General features: G+C 43.3%; 1 protein-coding gene across 1 annotated transcript in view; it reads right to left on the bottom strand.

Moving 5' to 3' along the window:
• Positions 1 to 472: 472 nt before the first annotated feature.
• LOC131573841 (LHFPL tetraspan subfamily member 3 protein) overlaps positions 473 to 21,573 on the bottom strand; it is a 230,649-nt gene continuing 209,548 nt past the window's right edge. Inside the window, exon 3 of the mRNA XM_058828125.1 lies at positions 473 to 754. Coding sequence (XP_058684108.1) covers positions 726 to 754 — 29 coding nt within the window. The 3' untranslated portion in view covers positions 473 to 725. The remainder of the gene's footprint in view (positions 755 to 21,573) is intronic.

Here is a 21,573-nt window from a genome sequence, read left to right as displayed (position 1 = left end):
TCTATGCATCTTGGGAAATTTTATAGCATTGTGATATTCAGTCAGACATACCTTATATATATGCTTCATAGAACTAGAATATAGGTCAGAAATAATTTTTGAGCCTTAAATTTGTTACAGACATATTAATTGGAACACATATGCAGTAAAAATTGAGAAGCTTTACAGTTTTAGTCAACTTATTATACAGTGAAGTAAATGAAGTGCAGCAATGTAGCAGTAAAAGTTATGCTTTTTCCACTAGGTGATGGAAACATTCAGTCTATAAATGCTAATTTAAGAGAGATGTCCTAACAGCTTCTTGGCTACTGGGATAGGAATAGTCTGAAGTTAACTGTCTCTCTACTGTGAAAGGTTTTAAAGCTTTTTGCTTTCTGTCTGAATAAAAAAAATGACATTTACAAACCTCTTCAATGCATATATATTACATATGTTTACCTAGCAACAACTACACCCCTTTTAATTTATTCCCCAAATGTGACTTTTCATGCATGTCTTCTGGATGCTGTATTCAGCAACAGTTTCTAATGAGCTGGTGTGTAATCCATGATTGCATTTCTCTTCTGAAATCACTTCCATGTCTGGCTGATCTCTGTTTAGAAGGTGGTGCTTATCCATCAGGCATTTTTGCACTTGTCAGCATTCTTCTCTGTTGGAGGCTCTTTCCCAAGCTTCTTCCCATTTTAATGTTGATGTACAAAAGCTGTTATTCATTTGTTTTGTGCTCATTCTAGTGAGGATTGGCTTAGTAGGACTGTGCAAAACAGAGAAAAGAGAGAAGCTGGTTTACTGCCAGGAAGCATAAAGATGTTCACGCTGTGCTTAGCTCAGAGCAAGACTCTGACCAATATTCTAATGCACTTCATTATATGCATTTCCATTTGTCATGAAAAGTGAAAAATTTAATCTGCAGATTGGACTTGTACTCTGAAATTCTCAAAAATAATTTTTCATCAGCTAATCGACACAGGAAGTCAAAATAATGAGCTTATTTCATTTAAAGTTTGAGCAATATGAAAATAAAGGTACAATGCATATGGGGCAAGAATGACATTTACTAGATGAATACCATGAATTGAGTTAAAATCCTGACATTTCTGTTCCGTAGCAATAACTTGTTTCCCTCGAGGACACATTTGCAAACATGATAAAATAATACTTTGTGTTAAATTTCAAATGAGGACAGAGGTGTGGGGACATTTTCAAATGAAACTCTCCCTTAAAATCTAATTCCCACTGCCCAGTTCCCATGCACGTAAGCAGAGCTGCATAGGGGTGAGGGGGCAGGGGCTGCGCTGGCCCTGGGAGCAGGGTGACAAAGGTTCCTGCTCCTGGCTGCAGGTGACAGCCCCTGAGCTGGTGCTTCAGGGGGCACCACTGGGACCGGGGCTCCATGAGGAAATCTATTTGCAAGTACTCATGCACAGGCAAAGGTGAAAACCCGGCTGCCCCAGCATTAGACAGTGAACAGAAGGTTCTTGCACCAAATGAACTCTGCCAATTCACCATTAGCTAAACTCTCTCACACCCTGGAGACCAAACCATGAAGTTCTTTGTCAGGCAGCCTCTGCACTGGCTCCTGTGACAGGGTCACTGCTCAAGGGATCTTACAAAGCCACAGCCTGGGGGAGAGGACAGCCACCATCATCACAACCCCAGTTCCTATATTGTAATGCAGGGGCCTCTGCAAGAGACTGCTGGAATGCAGAACTAGGGGGAAATCACTGTTTCTGTGACAACAAAAGAAAAAGAATTAATTTCATTGTGAAATGAAAGCAAAGAATTTCAGGACTAGAAACACTTAAAAATATTGCTGTAAGGAAACTGAAATATTTAATTTCCTCCCCCCATATTACAAGGAACAGCCACCTTCTCCCATTCCCTCAAATTCCCTACATCCTTGATTCTTGTGGTCATCTTGGCCTGCAGCTAATTCACACACAGACCCAGAGAGTGTGGTGCTCCAGGGCAGGATACCCAGACCCTAAAGCCTGGGGTGGTGGTACCAGTGAGCCTGGTGGTGGCAAACTCTTCTGCCATGGACCTTGGATGCCTGCTTCCCCATCAAATAAACTTTGCTTTCCAACAAATTGACATTTTCCAAGCAAAGTTTGTTTTGGAGGAAAGTTTCTGACTTGTTCAGCATGTATCTATAGTCCAGATTTACTTTACAAGACACTTTAAACTGATGTTGCTGAGACTAGAAAGTAAAAAATAAGTATGCAAGAAGTGTAAGGTAAACTAGGGAGGGTACTGAAAAAGAAAAATGAGTCAGCTTAGTTTATGTTAAAAAAATAATATAAAATATAATGTTCACTGTGGTAAAAACATTCTTGTGATGTGAGTATGTAATGAGATGGTAGTTTCCAACTGTAAAACAAAGCTTGCCACTGATAGCTCCATGAGCTTCCTTTACCCTTTAAAACATGTAGCAAAAGTGAGGGATAAAGTGTGGATGAGAAATGGACAATGACTTGTGATAAATAAAATCTATTAAAAACTATATGAGTCTGGAACTTTGGTGTGTTTTATAAATGTGGTTACTAATGTTATTAATGTGGTAATTAGTAAAATAGGTAAACAGCACTGCCAAATAAAGTGAATGAAAAAGTCCCTCTAATCTGTTTATTTACTAAGTAAGATAAGGGGGTTTGTGAGCCTCTTAAACAATCCATATTTGGTGAAATTGAAATCCAGAGAAAGAGAATGTTGTGTGGGAAGGAGCATGTACCCTGATACTCCTAGGGACAATCAAAGCTTAATAGAACTGAATGAGCCATTTCTTTCAATTATTTTAATCATAATTTCATGCACCTCTGTCATTCAAACCCCTAACATTGCTTATTGGATTTCCAGCAGCACTCAGTGTTTCAGCAGTAACATACCTTTATTAATTCTTTTGACAAATTTTGCACACAGGTGTTATACACATGGAAATGAAATTTAACAAATGCCATAGGTGCCTAGTTGACAAGACATAAATAAGTCATTCACATGCAACATCTTTGTCTGTTTTGTATCACATCATAGGCTTTTGGCTCCTTAAAGTTTGTTTTCTTAGAGCTACTTAGAGTGCTGTTGCCTAAAAATCAGTTAATGAAAGCAATCTTCATGGAAGCTGTATTACCCAACCACCCAGGTACTCTGCTGTTAAGTTCCCTATTTAAAGTCTTTAAAGGCTGTCTGTTAGGCTGACCTCAGCACAACAGGGTTACTACTCATAATTGACACACTCAATTAGGGCAATCCCTTCTGCTGACTGCAGAGCTGGGGGTATGGTCAGCCTGGAGGGATTTACAGCATTTTAGTGTTTATGTACATTTCAGAAAGAGGACACTGAGGTTTGTTTGTGGTAAAGATGAATCACAGGGAGATTTCCAGGTTGCTCCCTAAAAGACGTGCTGAATTTCAGATGGTCCTCTCCATGCTGTTACTGTAAAGTCAGTAAAATGAATAGTAAATACAGAGAGAAAGGCAGACCTTCTAGGTTTGGGTATATATTATCTCAGACAACGTTAACACTTTACACCACTCTGTGTGCCAACGTCCATATTGAAATGATCTTTGCCATGTATTTGACTGGCATCTAGAAAATAACACCTTTGCAAGTGTTAGTCTTTTATTACTGACTCCAAACACACACAACTGCTTTTCTAAGGAGCAACTGGCCTTCGTGGTCACACCAAAATTGGTACAGTTATAAAACCACATCAGCTGGCAGAAAGCCACGGGTTAAAGAGGTACCAGAGATTTCCTCCCAGGACCTCCACAGGATTCCTCCAGCCTAAACATCATCCCTGCTGAATGCTGGCACTGTGGTTAGTGTATGGAAGGAGATGAAGGAAGAGAGAAACATTGATGCTGAAGCTCTGAAATTGAAAATAGGCATGCTGAGGCACCTTGGATAACACTGCTGCCTGGGCTGCAGGCCAAAAAAATTGGACAAGTTCAGTTTTAATGAGGTGTTGGAATTCTCACCTTTCTGCTTATAGAACCACTGAATCATTAAGGTTGGAAAAGACCCCTAAGATCATCAATTCCAACTGTTAACACAGCACTTCCACATTCACTCCTAAACCATAACTCCAAGAACCACACCCACACACCTTTTGGACACATCCAGGCACAGTGAATCCAAGACTTCCCTGGGCAGTGTGTTCCAGTGTCTGACAATTCCTTTGGTGAAGGAATTTTTCCCAATATCCAATCTAAACCTCCACTGGTGCAACTCAAGGCCATTTCCTCTCATCCTGTCCCTTGTTACCTGGGAGAAGACACCGATCCCCACCTGGCTACAACCTCCTTTCTGGGAGTTATAGAGCATGGTAAGGTCTCCCCTGAGTCCCCTTTTCCCCAGGCTAAACATCCTCAGCTCCCTCAGCTGCTCCTCAGATGACTTGTGCTCTGGGCCCTTCAGCAGCTGTGTTGCCCTTTTTGGACACACTGATCTGGGTCAGCTCTTTATAACCACAGATGGATGGTTTTGTTGCTTACATCAGGGTTGGTGAAATGCTAAGTGTGTTAAAACTCCACTTGTAGCTACTGCAGCCCAAAATTCAAACAGCAACATGTATTCCTGGCCTGGAAAATATCCTGGTGTGTACAATTGAAAGGCATGAAAGGTAGATAGATGCTCAGCTGCAGGGAGCAGCCAATGGTCATCTCTTATTTCCTTGAAGATAATCTCTTGAAAACACATAGTCACTTTAGAACACATAACAAACCAAATTTGAGTGGCCTAAGAGGATTATTTTGTTTTCCATGTGATGAGAGAGAGGATTTATGTGTATTCCCATTTCCCTATCTGCTGTGGGTGCCTTTTCCCTCTTGATGCACTGAGCATGCTTTGCCCTGGCCCCATGGGAAGATGCATATCCATCACCTGGAGATTGATCCTGGGGCAAATTGTGCTCTCAGTAAACAGCCAGGCACCAACTCAGGTCCTCTCCAAGAATCCTGATGATCAAGCTCTAGCACATGTTTTGGAGAAGCTGTTGTCCACAGATCATACTGGAAACAGCTGTATGACCAGGAGGAGAATAAATTGTGCACTGCTGCCTACAACTGCACTGCAGCTGAGACACAGTAAGGAGGGTGCAAGGCTGCTCTGCCCTATGGAGATGGAAAGAAGGATGGACAGAAGTTCCCCTACTATTTTGCTAGCAGCTCTCTTTCAGTGTTTCATTGTTCAGCACCTTCTCAACAAAATGTGATAAATGACTTGTCCACACCAGAGCTGCCCAAGGCGTTTCCTCCTCCCCCTGGCAAACCAGCAGGCAGGATCTGGCAACTGCCTGCTCTGCCATCACTCACAGCTACCAAACACGACCTGAAAGGACAGGGGTTAAAGAGAATGCTCAGTAAACCTTGAGGAGTTACTAAAACTTCTACAAAATTCTGGGATTGGAAATTGTGTGACGGTTTTGTCCATATGGCATTAGAGGAGAAGCTCATCTGAGCAGAAGGTGTGTGAGCTTGCTCTTCTGCTGCAGCACTTCCTTGCAATAAAATAGAATTGAATCTCATAAAAAATAACAAGATTTTCCCCAGTTCAGTATGCAAGCCCTGTGAAACCAGAGTTGAGTGGAACAGTGGGACTTACTCAATCTGCTGGGTGGTATCTTGCTCACGCTGTTAGTGGCAGCAGCTGAACTCCTGGGCATGGCTTGTGGGAGGTGTTTCTAGGACTGCAGGAAATGGTTTCAGGAGCATTCAGAAATTTTCTAAATGTGTGGCTCAGGTGGTTTTACTGTCAGAAGGCTCAGCTCATGGCTGCACAAGCACATTTGTAGCATGTGAGAGGATGCTGTGGTGGTATGCTCCCCTCTGCCGCTTCAGCCCTAACTACCAGTGGGTCTCTGCTGGCTGCACCCAGCTTTCTCTGGAGTTTTGGGGGGGGTGGGAGGGGGTGGCAGCATGGTAGCCAAGGGCTATCTGGAATGGTGGGCTGCATGCCAGGATCTCTCCTTGAGGAGGGTCCCCTCTCAAGGTTACTCCTTAAAGCTGAGAGATTCCTCGCTGCAACAGAACCTTGGTAAGTGGTTAATAGCACACTAAACTTGGAAATTTTAGCTAAGTGATATAAAGGATTGAGTGTGCAGATATAATCTCTCAGATATAAACAGACTACAACTGGATTCACCTACACCTACACTTCTCTTTGAGAAGGGGTTTAGAATGCAAGGGGATTCTTTCTGAACCTCATGGCTCAATGACAGGATCTCTGACCTTGTCCTCTACGCAGTAAATAAACAATCTTGCCATTGAATCCTGTTAAACCACTGTTGCATTTACCATTGAACTTTGTTAAATCACTGGGTTATATCAATAAAGTATATTGTTGCTTCTCTCTTGCAAGTGCAGTTGCTTCCATCCATGACAGATGGTTTCAGGGCCACAGGGGTGATGGTGGGCTGAACAGACAGAATGTTATTTTATTAGACATTGTTTTCCGAGAAGAAACAGAAAAATGTTGAAAGATCCACTCAAATCAATTTTCCCAGATTTCCAGCATCTGTGTACAACACACGGCTGGACAGAACTTTTCTGTCAACTTACAGGCTGTCATTCACGAGAGAAAACCCAGCACATTGTCAGACCTAAAGCTACACTCCTTGAATACTTAATGCACTCAGCAACTGTACTGCTCTCCCTGAAAGACTCTGGCCAATTCTTGTAGTTTTAAAATCCAATTTAATCTTACATTGTTTTTCCCCCCTTTTTCTGTTGCATGTGAAGACTGAAACATGGCAGGAGGAAATGGATGTCAGTCCAGGGGCTGTTTGGTTGCAGACAGCATGCTGAGGGGGAGAATAATGGAATCATTGAATGGTTTGGGTTGGAAGGGACCTGAAATGTCATCTCATACCAGCTCCCCTGCCATGGGTAGGGACACCTTGCACTTGACCAGGCTGCTCAAAGCCCATCCAACCTGGCCTTGAACATATCCAGGTTTGGGACATCTCTGCACAACCTGTTCCAGGGCCTCACCACCCTCACTGTAAAGAGGAAGAGTGACACGGCAGGGATACATTATTTTCTGCGTTGTTGATTTCTCTAGACAGAATGCTTCTTGAAGCTATTGAGACAATAAACAAAAGTCTCCAGGACTAAATGTGGTGGTTAAGAAAAACTGATCAAAAAAAAAAAAGGTACTCAGCAATGAAGTGTCACCACCTTGCACCAAAGTAAGAAAGGAGATGTATTTGGAAATTAAGTCTGGAGCCCAGAGTGGGTCAGGGCAGCCTGACCATTTGTGGTCTTGACTTCTTTAAGTTCCTGTTTTCTTCCAGATGGAAATTTTGTGAAAGGTGAGAAGATTTTTTGGGAGATAATATAGAGGTTAGGCCTGGAGATGCATCTCACATAACATCAGCTCACTCACAGTCAGACATCACATGTGAGGCTCTAGGAGGTCCTTGGAGCAGAACAGGGCCCTCCTGGGTGACTCATTTAATCTTAGGATGGTTCCCAGGATGGATGAGTGCTGTTGGCTTCTGTGGGATGGCAGACCTGGGTGAGATGGGAAGCCTAAATCTGACATGGACAAAGTGAGGTGTGTGAATCCTGGAATTATAATTACCCTGCACAAAGCCATTAGCTGCATGCATGGAGGAAGAGGGAAGCTGCTGGTCACGTATGGAAGATCTTCAGCCTGAAATATCAAATGATTAGGCAGTTTTGTAACAAAGCTTAGAAGATTAGGCTTGTTTGTAACAAGCTGTCAGAGACCTTGTCTGAGCAGAGCTTGAGGCTGGGTATTTTTAGTCCTTTTGGGATGTGCCATCATGTGCCAGGACTGCCTTCCCGGAGAGCAAACAGCTTTGCAGGAGCTGGGTCTGAGATTCCAACCACAGGTCAGGAAGACTCAGTAAGATCAGTTAAACAGCTTGAGGACTGACTGGGTGAGGGTGCAAGCAGCAGCCAGCCTGATGGGAAGGCATGAACCAAGCTACATACAGCAGTCAGCTTGGCTCTCTTGTCAGTAAGGCCATGCCTGAAGGAGCAGGTGAATTTTGACTGCAAAGCTTGTGAAACGGGGTTAGAGCAGCTTAAAGAAGGCACCTCTTTAGAGCCTGACAGTTTTCTTATCTCTGAAAGATCCTTCTCCAACTTCTCCTAAATATAGCCAGGTGTCAGCGACAGGCTCTAAAAGTCTGAATATGGGCAGGCTTCAAGCTTCCCTGCCACCCTTCCTAATCCCTGGCCCAGGTGGCTTTCCTCTGGTTTGAATGCAGCTCCAAGAATACAAAATATGGATGCTTATTGGTGAGAAAGACAGGAGGAGAGTGACAGACAGAGGGAAGAGAGACCTATCCAAGGACGGATCAAGTTGTAGCTGTCATCTGTGTCATCTGCTGGCACCAGTCTGGGCTGGTAGAAACAGGGCTCCCTTGGGTGATGGCTCTGCTAGCCATGCCTCACTTTGAACAGCTTTTGGGTTCATCATCTGGACAGCTTGGTGCTCATGGCTGTACCTCCAGGGCAGGCACCACCATCTCCTGCTACTGTCACACACAGTGAGTGTGGCCTAGATGTGGGAGGACGCTGTGTGTCTGCCTGAGGTGGGAACCAACACACTGGAATGTCGTGATTGGATCCTGCTGAACAGTGGGCTGCCTTTTCCTCTATTTCAATATTTGCTTCTGTCAAGAAAAGGAAGATTTTTATCATAATGAACAAAACACAGTAAAAAGCCTCCTATTCTTTCTCCTAAAGAGTTTTCTTTACTGTGGAACATCACAGAGACGCTCCTTCCTCTGGTGGTCCCTTTCCAGAAGGCTCATCAATTTGTCTTTTGTACTTGGTGGTGTTTCTGTCAAGTTTGGGATGGGAGTCACGTCTCAAGACAGGTTTGCTGGCATGGGAGATCTAGTATGTTGTTGGAAGAACTGGCAAGAGGCTGAAATGCCTTCATTAATAATGTCTTTCACATGAAGTAGCTTCCTGCTCTGCAGCGTTGTAGGCTCAAGTCAAGCAAAATCACTCACTTGTTGTTCATCTATTTTTATTTCCTCCATGTGGTTTGCTACAGTCTTTCTTTGCCCAGATGGTCAAATAAATTGCTGTCACTAAAGAGGATCTCTGAATGGTGATTCCTAAACTCTTCCTGTTCTTTAACTGTTAATTGATAAAATGTTTCACTTTCTTTATATTCTGCCCACTTGTTGTAGCTGTTTTTCAGTTTCTCCCCTGGAACCCAGAGGATCTGTAGGTATTTTTGTTTGTTTCTCCAACCTTCAAGATGCATGATCAGACTGCTCTTCATTGTATTTGTAAACTGTTACAAACTTTGATGTACTTGTTTACAGGGAGCTTCTCTGAGGATCAATTCATGTCAGTGAGGTATCTTGACAATGTTCTGGGCATATCGGCCAGGAAATGTTTGGATTGGCATTGTACAATCTTATGGGGATTTTATTTTGTCAGTAACATTTTATATCTAGCTTTAATAGCATTATATCTTCCAAGAGTTTTCCTGTGCTAGGCAATATTAGATGTTGACGTTGGCACACTTTTTTTGGTTTGGGAAAACAAACCTTGCTGCCATTGAGACGAAGCTGTCCTTGTGTGGGCTGGGCCATCAGGCAGGAGGCAGAGCCCAGGGCCAGCGTGGGCTGGGGGCTGTGAGTGAGCCCCAGCCTGGAGGAGCCACTCAGTGCCTGCGCTGTGTGCTCAGGCTCTGCGCTGAGCCTGCTCTCCTGTGAGCACGGAGAGAGTGGGAATTCGCTGCTGGGAGAAAGCCAAGATATTGAAGCAGATCCTTGAAGGTGCCAGCCAGGATCTCTGTGTAAGGAAGCTGCTACGATGGGGCTTATTTTAGTGGTGTGACAGAAATGGAGCTCTGCTCTTTTTTCAACAGACAGGATTTCTCCAGATGAATTCCCAGTTCATACATTGAGTGTTTCCTCCTGACAGAAACAAAGAGGGCTGTGACAGTTCTCTGGCCATTCCAATGGCATGACATTTCTGTGAAAGAAATTACTTGAAAAAAAGAGCTGATTTTTTTATTTTAACATAATAACTAAAACATTGCAATAAGATCAAATGTCACAGAAAACATAAGAAAAATATCAGTGCTGATGAACCTTAAATGCTGCAGAATAATAAAAACATTTAAACTCTCATTTTTTGTGTGTGAAATGAATTACCCTGTTCTTTGGCCAGTGCCAAAGCTGTGTGACCTGGCAACATGGCACAAATCCATGCACATCCAAGGATTCCCAACAGTTTTCCAAACTTTCTCTTTGTATGTGCTTGTGCTGATGGGAAGAAAAAATTTGATGAATGGGTTGGGCTACAACTGGGCGTGGGGCTCTGGCTGCTGGGGCTCACCATAGAGGGGAAGGGTCCTGCAGCTGCAGGACTTTGTCCTGAGCACCTCTGGGGCAGGGGCTCACCAAGGCAAGGCTGTGCATCCTTCATCTTGTCACATTCCTCTCTGACTGGTTGGCTGCTGCAATGTTGGGTCTCAACCAAAACCTGCTAATGAGCTGCAAATATTGATCCCGTTTGCCTAAAGATACAGGTGCCAAGTTACATGTTTATGGGCAACAGAAAGATAACGATCTGGAGCAGCTTTGGTCTGAGATTTCAAAACTGCAGTTTAGTGATTAGCTTACCAAGCACAGGAATGTTAATTAACTGTCTGTACACTCTCTAGGCAAATAAGAAGTATTTGGAACTGTACATAAGGCTCACAATTGTTTCCAAAGGTATGAAATTACATGTTAAACTACTGAAAAAAAATCTTTGTGGGGTGAGATGATACTCAGCTAGAAAAAGTCTGGATTCGGTAATTGGCAAAGCCAGGGTCTAGGGAGAGGGTTAGCTTTTTGGTGAATACCATCTGTCATGAAAACCTGCCTGGTATTTAGCAAGGACAATACTTGAATGCTCATGGTCCTGAAGACGTTTTTTCTTTCATCTTCCTTTTCTTGCTCCAAACCCAATTTGTGCAGGCTTTGGATGATGTGTAAGGATTTATTGCTACTATTAATTTATATTATTCCCTTAAACATTTTCTTGAGTTGCTCTAGAGGTGTGAAGGGTACTCTTGTAAAAGAAAGAGATTCCTTTCCTGAAGAGCTTTGAGCACAGAAGGCAGACTGCAATCAGCAGTGCAGAGGAAAAAAATCCAAACCCTATCTCAGAGAAGGAAGGGGAGGGCTGTGTGAGGAAATTGCCAGCTGAAGAGCATGCAGAAAGGCAAGCTGGTTTGCAGAAGCCCTGAGTGACAGGTGTGGCACAGTGTCCTCTGGGTCAGAACAGGAAGGTGACATCCCAGTGTGTCCAGCAAGCCCTGCAGTCTTAGGCAGGCATTCATGTGGTGTTGTAAGTAGTCCACCTTATTTCCTCCTCTGGAAGGATCACACCCCACACAACATAAGATCGGCTCTAGGGCTTAGAATCCTTGGTGGTTTCTTTCCCCCTTCTACCCTGCACCTGAGACACATGGACAACTGTCCTGCTGTTTGGCTGTTCCCACCAGTGACCATAAAACAAGTCTTGGGTAAAATGCACTTTTTCAGTGTAAGGGTGCCATTGTAGTGGCAAGAGACAGCAAGGCAGTCTCGAGCAGCAACCAATCCAGTGTCAAACACTAACAGGAAGGGGGGAAATCTCCAGCCCACCTTCTCAAACCTAACCCCAGTTTCACCAGGATTTCTCAAAGCTCAGTCACTCATTTCTCAGAGACAGCAATAATTCAGAATGACCTATTAGATAAAGCAGACACTGATATAGGTTTGCTCAGAAAGAAGCTCATCTGTGAAAAGGAGGGCAGCTTAGACAAAGGGGAAGCAAGTTGCATCCACACAGCTACATCTGCTGCAGCTCTCCCTGAGGAGCCTTTCACTCCACCTGTAGCCTTTAGTAGTGGGGGTTAATGCACTATCCTGCTGTGTAGCTCTAGAAAAGCTCCAATAAAGGCTTCTACCTTTCCACCCCCTAAACAAGCAATATCTGTCCACACTTCCCTCTCATTTTGGTCCATCAGTGTATGGCCAGGTCAGCAGTGGGGATACACGAGACCCTTGGTGCTGGGCTGCTCAGAGACCAGCACCACTGCTGCTGGTCCCGCAGGGGATGCCAGGGCTGAGGCTCCTGCCGAGGCTCCCTCACCTCCAAGAGACCCTGGCAGTGTTGAATTTCCAGTGCAGGTGCCGCCTGTGTTCGGTATCTGGCACTGAGACACCTCCTCGGTGCTTAAATAATAATGATGGATTTCTGCTCTGGAGTGATAGCTCGTGTTGTGCAGCTGGGTTAATGTGTGTCAGCTGTCATCGTCCCTGTCAGCCGCTGCTGTCACTGAGCAGCAGATAAGCAAATCTGTGATGATGCATATCCCAGAGAGAGCAGGGATTAAATATTTCATCGCCTCAGACACTGAAACATCTCCTAATTTGGTGTCCTTTTCTAGAGGTCACATCCTCACGGATCGCCCAGCCCTGGGGGAGAGCAGAGGCTGCCTGGGTTTCAGAGGCCGCAGGGCCAAGCATTGCTGGCAGCAAAGTCCCCGCAACCAAGCTGCTGTGCCAGCCTTGGCACATTTGAAAATAAGCAGAGACTCCTGTAAAAAGAAAAACCTCATTTTTTCCCAGTGGGCCTGATCAGGCAGTTGAGCCTGTGCTGTACAGACCAGGGACAAGTGGCCTAGTGCCCAGCTTGGGCTGGGACACACAGCTGAGCACCATGGACTGAGCACCTGCCATGCGTGGTGGCTCACTCCACGTGGGCAGCACTATGGAAAGCATCAGCTGTGGCTGTAAATGTGGTAATGTCAGGTACATGTGCTGGTTTCAGGGTGTTCCCAAAGTGATGGGTCACTGCACCCTGGAGATGAGCTTGGTGGTCATTCCTACAGTCCGTGTGTCCATCCTCTTTCTTCTCTGTGGTGATATGCAAACCTCTGTGCTAGCAAAGTCTCATGTTATCGATTGCTTGGAGACAGGGAAAAAAAGCTACAATTTCTTCCTCTCCTGGACTTTTCTGGTGTTACCCATAGGTGTTACATATAGGAACTTTATATTGAAGGAATTTTCAAAATTTGCAAAATACCAATTTGTTGAGACTGAAATTTTCTCAGATGCTCCTTTTTTTTTAACACATGAAAGGAGCTATTCTAGAGGGATGTGGAAAATGAAAGAAAATGCTCAAAATCTTGGCTACTTTTAGGCTAACTACCTACAGAAACAAATAAAAATTAAAATGTCTCCTTTTTACCACACTGGAAGAGACAGAAGACCCTTCCTGTTAGTGCTGCTCAGGGAATAAAGTCCTTGTTTTCCAGAAAAACTTAATGAACCACAAACATTCAAAAGCCAGGGAGACATATAAACATGAGTTCTGAAAAGCCTGATTTATTTCTTATTTCCTGAGACCTAGTGGGTTTTATTGCAATTATGAGGCACAGAAGGGTGATTTTTGTTTGTTTTTATTTCTATCTTTTTTTTTTTAGAAGCTGAGATTGAAGTATAACACATGATTCAGAACTGGAACTTGGAAAACAGTAAGCCTGAACAGTTGTGACACTTCCAAACCTGTAGGTAATTCTACAGACATCTCATCTTCATCCTTTCCTTGTCTTCATCTGAGCTATGGCCTTCCTTTGCTGCGCTCTTTACCTGCACAGCAGATAAACTGTATCCTCCACACGGTTGTGTTCCCCTGTGTGGTTGCACTGACTCTGGGATCAGTAGCTGGACCTCAGCAGAAATCAAACTGAGGTTTTGCAGGTGGATCTTTCTGCTTCCCTGTTATGTAAGGTCTCCAAATCAGTATTCATCTGTGCTCTGTGAAGTAGCAGCATTTCTGCTTCTTTTTGATTTTTTTTTCATGCGGGGAAAGTATAGTTTGTGCTAGCTTCTAACATAAAAATAGCAAATTTTATGAGATGCATTTCCCTCAGGCCCCACGGAGTAGAATTTGTTCTGTAATAAGAGACCAATGTGTTTTAATTGCTTGTTGTAGACTATTACCTGTTAAATTTTTCTGACAGTGTGACACCAGCAAAAAAACTTCTTTTCTGTTTTGCTTCCTTCTACTTTAGAGCTGTCAAACAACTTCAACATCTAAGGATAAAGCATGACAGATGACTCAAATATGTGACAGGTCATAAAATATTGATTCTTCATGTTACCTGCTATTAAAACACGTGCCACCATGGGTAAATCTTCCTTACTTTGGATTCCTGACTTTTAATTGTTACAATTCCTGCTTAGATTGTAGTGTAAAATTAGGAAGTAAGGGGTTTGGTCCCAGGAAATACTAAAGCCTATAAATAAAGAATCAGTTCTACTTTTCTTTAACTAATGTTTTTTATCTAGTCTCCCAAGCCACATTTTGTGTTGTAAACTATATCTGGTGGAAACCCTTTTGGACACTTCTGGTCTTGACTCAGTAGAACCAAGCCAACTCCTAAGAACATATTATAATGAGGAGAACCAAGGATCAATCAAGGACTTCCCGTTGTGATTTTCTTCCCTAAAAGCAGAACCTTCTCTTGATCATGTATGAAATAAATAATATTTACTAGATTTTTTTTCAGGATTTTGGCATTTTTCTGGTTAAGCTTTTAATTTGTTGTCTTTTAGGTAATTTTCAACCAGCAACAGATCAGTTTGGTATTTCTTGTCTGTTCCTACTGGGTGCGTTCTGTCAAATGAAGGCAGTATTTTTCTGGCTAGATGTCTCTATGTGAGATCTGGCAGGAAGTAGGGGACACTGCCCTACCTTTCAAGCAAAATCTGGAAAACAATGTTCAAAACTAGATTTTTAATCTCTTGAGTAGGGGTTGTGTCTGGTACAAATTTTGTGCTTCAGCAGTGAAGTGGTGGGAACTGCCAGCCCCCTGACTTGAGCCTGTGTGAGCAGAATTGTGTCTTCCCTTCTAAAACACTTCCCTGACTGAAAACTTCCCACAGAAAAGTTAATATCATCCATCCTAAAAGGAGCCCTTTATATTGTGGTGAGACCCCTTTTTAACAGTGAGCTTTCAGTGTAAAATTATCTGGGGCCAGGGGAGTGCCGGTGCAAGGACATGTTGGAGGCTGCAGATGTTTGGCCCTGAGAGCAGGAGGTGCTGGACTCTGACGTGGTGTCTGCCACTGTTGAGGGAGACACCCTGTCTCTCCATAACTCCCATGCTTGGAAAACTCAGTAGCCCACAGGTGCCAGACTGTCCCTGCTCCAGATGGAATGAACAGTGCAGAGGAGCAGATGTGCTGGTTTTTTGGAAGTAGAAGGACATATCCTCTGTGCGGCTTTGGAGGGATGGACAGCCTCTTCCATGATGCACCATTCAATTACTCCCAGGGCAGATCCAACCTTAGGAGTGCTGAGAACCACAGGACAACAGTTGGCAGCAAAAATACAGCCCCTTTTCCAAGGGAGGGGGTGCTGACATGGCCAGGGCTGACAGCACGAGCAGCTGGGTTCCTCCCAGGCACTGTTTGCCACACTTGGATGATTTGGATGGTGCAGCCAGACCCTGAGACTATCTCTGGTAACCAAATTACCAGAACTGGCACTTTAATACTTCACTCAGGGATTAAAGTGAGGTGAGAAAACCAACCCTTGTATCACAGCAGCACCACTGGGGCTGGATGATAAAAGTGTATTGAAAATACAGAAGAAGAATTTGATGAACACTAGCTGAGGTAGCACCTGTGTACTTGGAAGGTTATCTGTTTTTCCACTTCTATAAGCCAGGCTTCTAAATGACTCTAACCATGAATCTGAAAAACCTGAAAAACATTCTCATAGAATTTAGAAAACTTTATTTAGATAAGCTGTTATGAAAACAAATGCAAAACTTGTTGGAAAAACATGTGGTTAGAGTGGTGATTAGTGGCTCACTGTCCAGCTGAAGGACTGTATTTGTTAGAGTTTCATGGGAGTCTGTCTTAGATCTGATGTTAATAAAATACTTTCACTAACCACTTATTCCACAGTGGAATAGAGAATCTCCAGTGGAATAGAGGCTATCTTCCTCCATTTGTGGGTCACAGTAATTCAGGAGGGCGGTCTCCAAGTGTGTTGCAGGTCAGAAACAGTATTCAACATCTATAATGAGTTAGAGAAATGATCCAAAAAACAGGACACAATTCAACAGCAGTACATGCATGGGCCAAGGAGAGAGTTGTAGAGGGTAAAAGTTATGGACCAAACAACCACGTGACTCCACGAGGCCCTTCTGTTGTGAAAAATAGACAAATGCCCTACCATTTTAAAAAAGCAGAAAAAATTATCTCCAAGATGCACAAAGTGAGTCTACCAGGCTGCTCAGCAAGGCCTCAGCTGCATGGTTGGCTTTTTGGCACTAGACTGTAAGGGACAAGTGTACCTACCTGGTGAATACAAGAGTGGAAGAACAAGTGTCAGAGGCCTTGGAATTCTTAATGTAAGAGAAAACATGGGCAATTGATCTGTGTAGTCTAGAAAAAAGGAGACTTAGTGGACATAACACTCTTAACTATGAAAAAAAGCTGCTGCAAAAATGAAGGGAATAAATCATGGGAATGTGACAAGTAATGGACTTAGAGAGCAGCCAGGGAAATTTCACAGACATTAGGAAAATTCTGCCCAAGATAAAGTCCCTTGGCCTGGGGAGCAGCTGCTGAGGGAGGAGTGGGAGTTGCTAATGTCTAATGGGGTTCTGCAGTGCTCCCCCCACCAAAACACCCCACTCCCTGCAGCCAGGCAGAGCTAGAGGCACATAAAAACCCACATTGCAGCCACTGACTACAGCAGGGAGACAGGAAAAATGTGCCATTTCCATCTTACACCCTTGGTCCCCACAGGAGGACACAGCCCCACGAGGGTGCTGGGCCACAGGGACAGTTCATAAGGCAGGGCTCAGGAGACAGAGGTGCCTTGCTGTTCACCCTCTCTCCAGTTGGAGCGACTAAATTATTTAGGAACATCATGTTTTCTCCCCAGGTGACTTACACAGAGGGCATTTCCACTGATGAGGGAAGAACGATTCCCCAGCCCATATTTCTGTGCCAACTGTACTGTCTATTTTTAACAGCAAGCTGCCATTAGCATTTTTTAGCTAAAAATAAACATATTTCAAATGCAATTCATTACCTAGCGCATTAGGGTAAAGGCAATTTATTCTTCAGTCAAGAAGAAATATTTTTAAGAGATAAATTGGTTCATGCAAATATCTGTGACTTGCACCCAGTGCACGTTATACCAGCAGAGACAGTGCTCTGATTTCAGTAAATTGATCGGATAGATCACAAAATTCAGGAAGCTGCTGAGGAGCTCAGTGCAACATCCTATTTAACTTAATTAAAAACACGATGACAATTATGTAAGAGAAAAACAAAAAAGAGATGTGGGGTGGTAGACACAGTTCTCCCTTTGAGCTGCAGCAAAACAGAAGTGGAACAAACGGGCAGATAAGGTTTTTGAGGAGGGGGTGTTCTTTATTATATTGATGTCAATGGCTTCTTAAAACCTAAACTTCACCGCTTCTTGCTCACACAAGAGGGGAATATTACAAGGGCACAATTCTGAATCAGAAAATGCCAGTACAGGAGGATTTTAAAATGGGTTTAGATGAGCTGCTGAGCCAGGAGATAGATGGTGATCTCTGGTGAACCTGTCCTTCATGAATCCATTTGTTTCCTTTTAATTAAAAAAACGAGCTTCCCAAATGTTTTGTGGAAATAAGGTACTCGCAGCAAAACTTGCTTTCTTTTGGCAGGGGGATTTGTAGGGCACATAGTGAATTCCTGCTCTGAAGGTTCACAAGTAGGAACTGAATCTACGTGCCCCTCTCTCCTTCAGAACAAAAATAATGTACCATAAATAAATAACAAACCATAAAAAAGAAAAAAAATCGACCCAGATTCCTCAGGATATATGGGGGGAAAACAAAGCTTTCATATCCAACCACTGCTAATGCAGCAGGTCCTGCAAAATCAGCACAGTCTGATTTTCCCCACTAGAGGGGACTGCGGTATCTAGAGTTACCTGCTCACTCAAAGCACTTCTGGTAACTTCAAAATATGTGGCATTACTAAGAAAATTAATTACTGATACTTGTAATATAATTCAAAACAGTGTAAAATTGGAATATGTTGGAAACACTTATTAAATGTACAAAATGAAAAAATAATAACTTGGATTTAGGTTCTTTCATTAAACAATATTTTGAAGTTGCCAGATTAAAAAAAAAATAAAAATTATAGTCTTGTAGTTTATCTGAAAAATGCGGGGCATTTTTCTATACTGTTTTGCAATGCACATATGAAATACTTAAATTAAAACACAGTCTGTTTAATATCAGAAACCTAATATATAAAATGCTCTATTCTAAAAGAAACCAGAAAGAAATCAGAAACCTAATCTATAAAATACTGTGAATCCTGATGATTTACTCTTAACTTGTGTTAAATCTACAAAAAACAATAACTTGCTGTCCCCAAACCAGTTTAGTGGCAGGATCCTTATCTAATTGTAAACACTTGAAACAAAATGCAGAGAGAGATAAGAGCCCAGGTGTGCTTCCCATCTTGGATGTGGCTGCTGGGGGATGCCACAGCAGGTGGCACAAAGAAGGCTGTGAGCATGAGAGAAAACAAGTTCTGACTTCTTCTCATGGTCTCTTTTCCCTAGAGTTTTGCCATTTAAGCATTTCTAGGTGCCTGTTTCACCAGAAACATCCGTCGAATTAGCACAAGTTAAAGCACATTTGCAGTTGAGGTTTTGAATTCCAGGATAGGGGGTATAGAATTGTTGAGGCTGAAAAAGGTCTAAGATCATTCATTCTAACTTTTAACCCATCATCACCACATTCGCCACTAAACCATGTCCTTCAGTGCCACATCCACACACTTTTGAGCACTTTCAGAGACAGTGTTTCTATCTCTTCCCTGGCAGCCTGTTCCAATTCCTGACCACTCATTCAGTGAAGAAATTTTTCCTAGTATCTAATTTAAACCTCATCTGGTGCAACTTCAGGACGTTTCCTCTTGTCCTATCACTTGTTACCTCCTCTCAGGCAGTTGCAGAGAGTGATGAGGTCAGCCCCAAGCCTCTTCTTCCCCAGGCTAAACAGCCTCATCTCCCTCAGCTGTTCTTTGCAAGAATTGTGTTGAGTGTGCAAGCGCTGGTGTCTACTGCCAAGGGCCAGGACTTGGGTTTGAAGCTGGTTGTTCCTGCCAATAGATTTTGTTTTGTAGAGCTTTATTTGCATCAGTTCTTACTAAGGGAGCAATAGTGGGAGATACTTCCCTCACCCTGTGATTTATCCATATGTGGGTTGTGCTGCAAACTCTTCCCCTGCCACAGTGGTGATCCTGTGGGAAGAACTATTTGCACCTTGCTCACCACTGCATCTCTTTGGCAAGATCAACTCCTTGTTTATTACTGGTCTTTTGCTGCAAATCATTAAACCAAAATTCCTATTTTCTATCTGCCAGATGACAGCAGTTTTCTTGTCTTGGTGTCAGAGGCTCAGAGAACTGAAGAGGTCAGCAGGCACCTCTGGGGTACCACTGTTCAGAGGGTCAGCTAGAGCAGGTCACTCAGGGACATGTCCAGTCAGGTCCAACAGTGGAGATTCTATCACCTCTCTGGCAGCCTGCTCCAGAGTCTGGTTCTGTCTTCTTTACAGATATTTATACACACTCACCAAGTCCTTATTGGCCTTCTCTATTCCAGGCTGAGCAACACCAGCTCTTTAATCCTTTTCTCACAGGAGAGTTGCTCCAGTCACTTCATCATTCTACTGGCTCCTCACTGGACTCTCCCCAGTATGTCCACATCTCTCTTGCACTGAGGAGCCCAACACAGGCACTGCAGGTGTCACCAGTGCTAAATGGAGGATCCTGTGAACCTGCTTTGGCACAAGGGCACATCACTGGCTCACAGGCAGTTTGCTGTCCTCTAGAACCCCAGGTCCTTTCCTCTCAAGCTGCTTTCCAGCTGGGTGTCCCACAGTGTATTCTGGTGTGTGGGCTTGTGCAGGACTGGGGGTATCCCAGCTTCACAGGTCCCTACCCACTCATTTCTCCAATCTGTTGAGGTCTCTCTGGATAGCAGCATAACCCTCTGCTGCAGTTTTTTATCCACTGTATCATCCAGCTGGACTTTGTGCCACTGATCACATGGCAACCCTTTAACCTGGTGGTTCAGCCAGTTTTTGGTCCACCTCACTATCTAGTTATTTGGCCTACACTTCATCACCTTGTCTGTGGAGTTTTGGCAAGCACTCAGAATTGCTGCTAAAGTCAAGATGAACAATGCCACTCACTGCATTCCCTGTGATCACTGAGGCAGTCATGTCGCTGTACAAGGTTTTCAGGTTTTCTCAGGTGTGATTTCCCCTTTGTAAGTCCAGGCTGACTACTTCCAATCAGCTTCTTGTCCTTTGTGTTTGGAAATTATTTCCAGGACTATTTACTCCATGACCTACCCAAGGACTGAGGTAACACTGACATGTACATTGCTCCCCACATTGTCCCTCTTGGAGATAGGAGTGACACTGAATGTCTTGTATATGATATGCCCAAACCTATTGAAATTATTTAAGTACTTTTTTGATTCAGTTGGTGAATTCAAAAATTATTTCCATAGTCATCTTCTTTCTATGGGAATGGCAATCTTTCCAGGTGCCTTCCCCAGCAGCAGTTTTCCTTGATGGCTCCCTCCATTCCAAACCCTTCATTTCCTGCTGTTCCCTTTTCAGGGGGTGTGACCAGGACACCAGCCCAGTCACTGGAATGTTTCCTCACATACTGGGCTGTTTCCAGAGGACTGAACCTCTGCCACAAGCCCATTCAGCTACTATGAGGAGGGAGTGCAGTGAGAGCAGCTCGGAAGATAGAGTGGGAAGGATGAAAATCTTTTAAAGCTACCTTTTCTTCTCTCTCTCCCTTTCCTAATCGGTTCTTGGTCCTGAAGAAACTCCTGTGGGATGCTGCTGTCAGAAACTTGTCTCCCTTCCCCCCTTATTTTCATTGCTCCCTTTGCAGGTGACAGGCAATTTTCTCCCATTTATTAAGGTTATCTTTTCCTATACCCATCACAGGTTTCAATCTCCTCTGTCCTTTTCTGCTTTCCATTCTCTTCTTTTTTATTCTATGAAGAGAAAAGAAGGGAGCACTGGCATCCCAATTATTTATATGCAAATATTTCCTCTACTTTTGTCCTGATTTAGCAAAAGTTAGAGTCCTAAAGGAGGAGGCAAGAGAGTCCCTTTTATTCCCATCAGGCATTCTTGCAGCTTCATTCCTGGCTAGCAAAGCAGTTTACAAGACCAATGGAAAACTGACATTCTTCTATCCCTGCTGCAAAATTTGTTTTATAATTATGTACCCTATTCTAAAATGTATATGTGGCCCTAATCCTCCTAATATGTAGGGCTTAATATGTATAAAAAGCCTGCTATGTACATCATCTCAGCACAGAATTTCAATTTCTAGAAAGGCTGAGACTGAATTAAAAAGGAAACACTGTGCATGGCAATGAGCTCATTTTGACAGGCTGAATTAATTTTAAATAATAAGGAAGTAATTTCCATCTCACTAAATGCCTGCATTTTTCTGTAAAAATAAA

Source organism: Poecile atricapillus, chromosome Z (assembly GCF_030490865.1).
Source record: "Poecile atricapillus isolate bPoeAtr1 chromosome Z, bPoeAtr1.hap1, whole genome shotgun sequence".
Classification (NCBI taxonomy): Eukaryota; Metazoa; Chordata; class Aves; order Passeriformes; family Paridae; genus Poecile; species Poecile atricapillus.
Note: the sequence above shows the minus strand (reverse complement) of the source record. Positions and strands in the feature narration are given on the sequence as shown.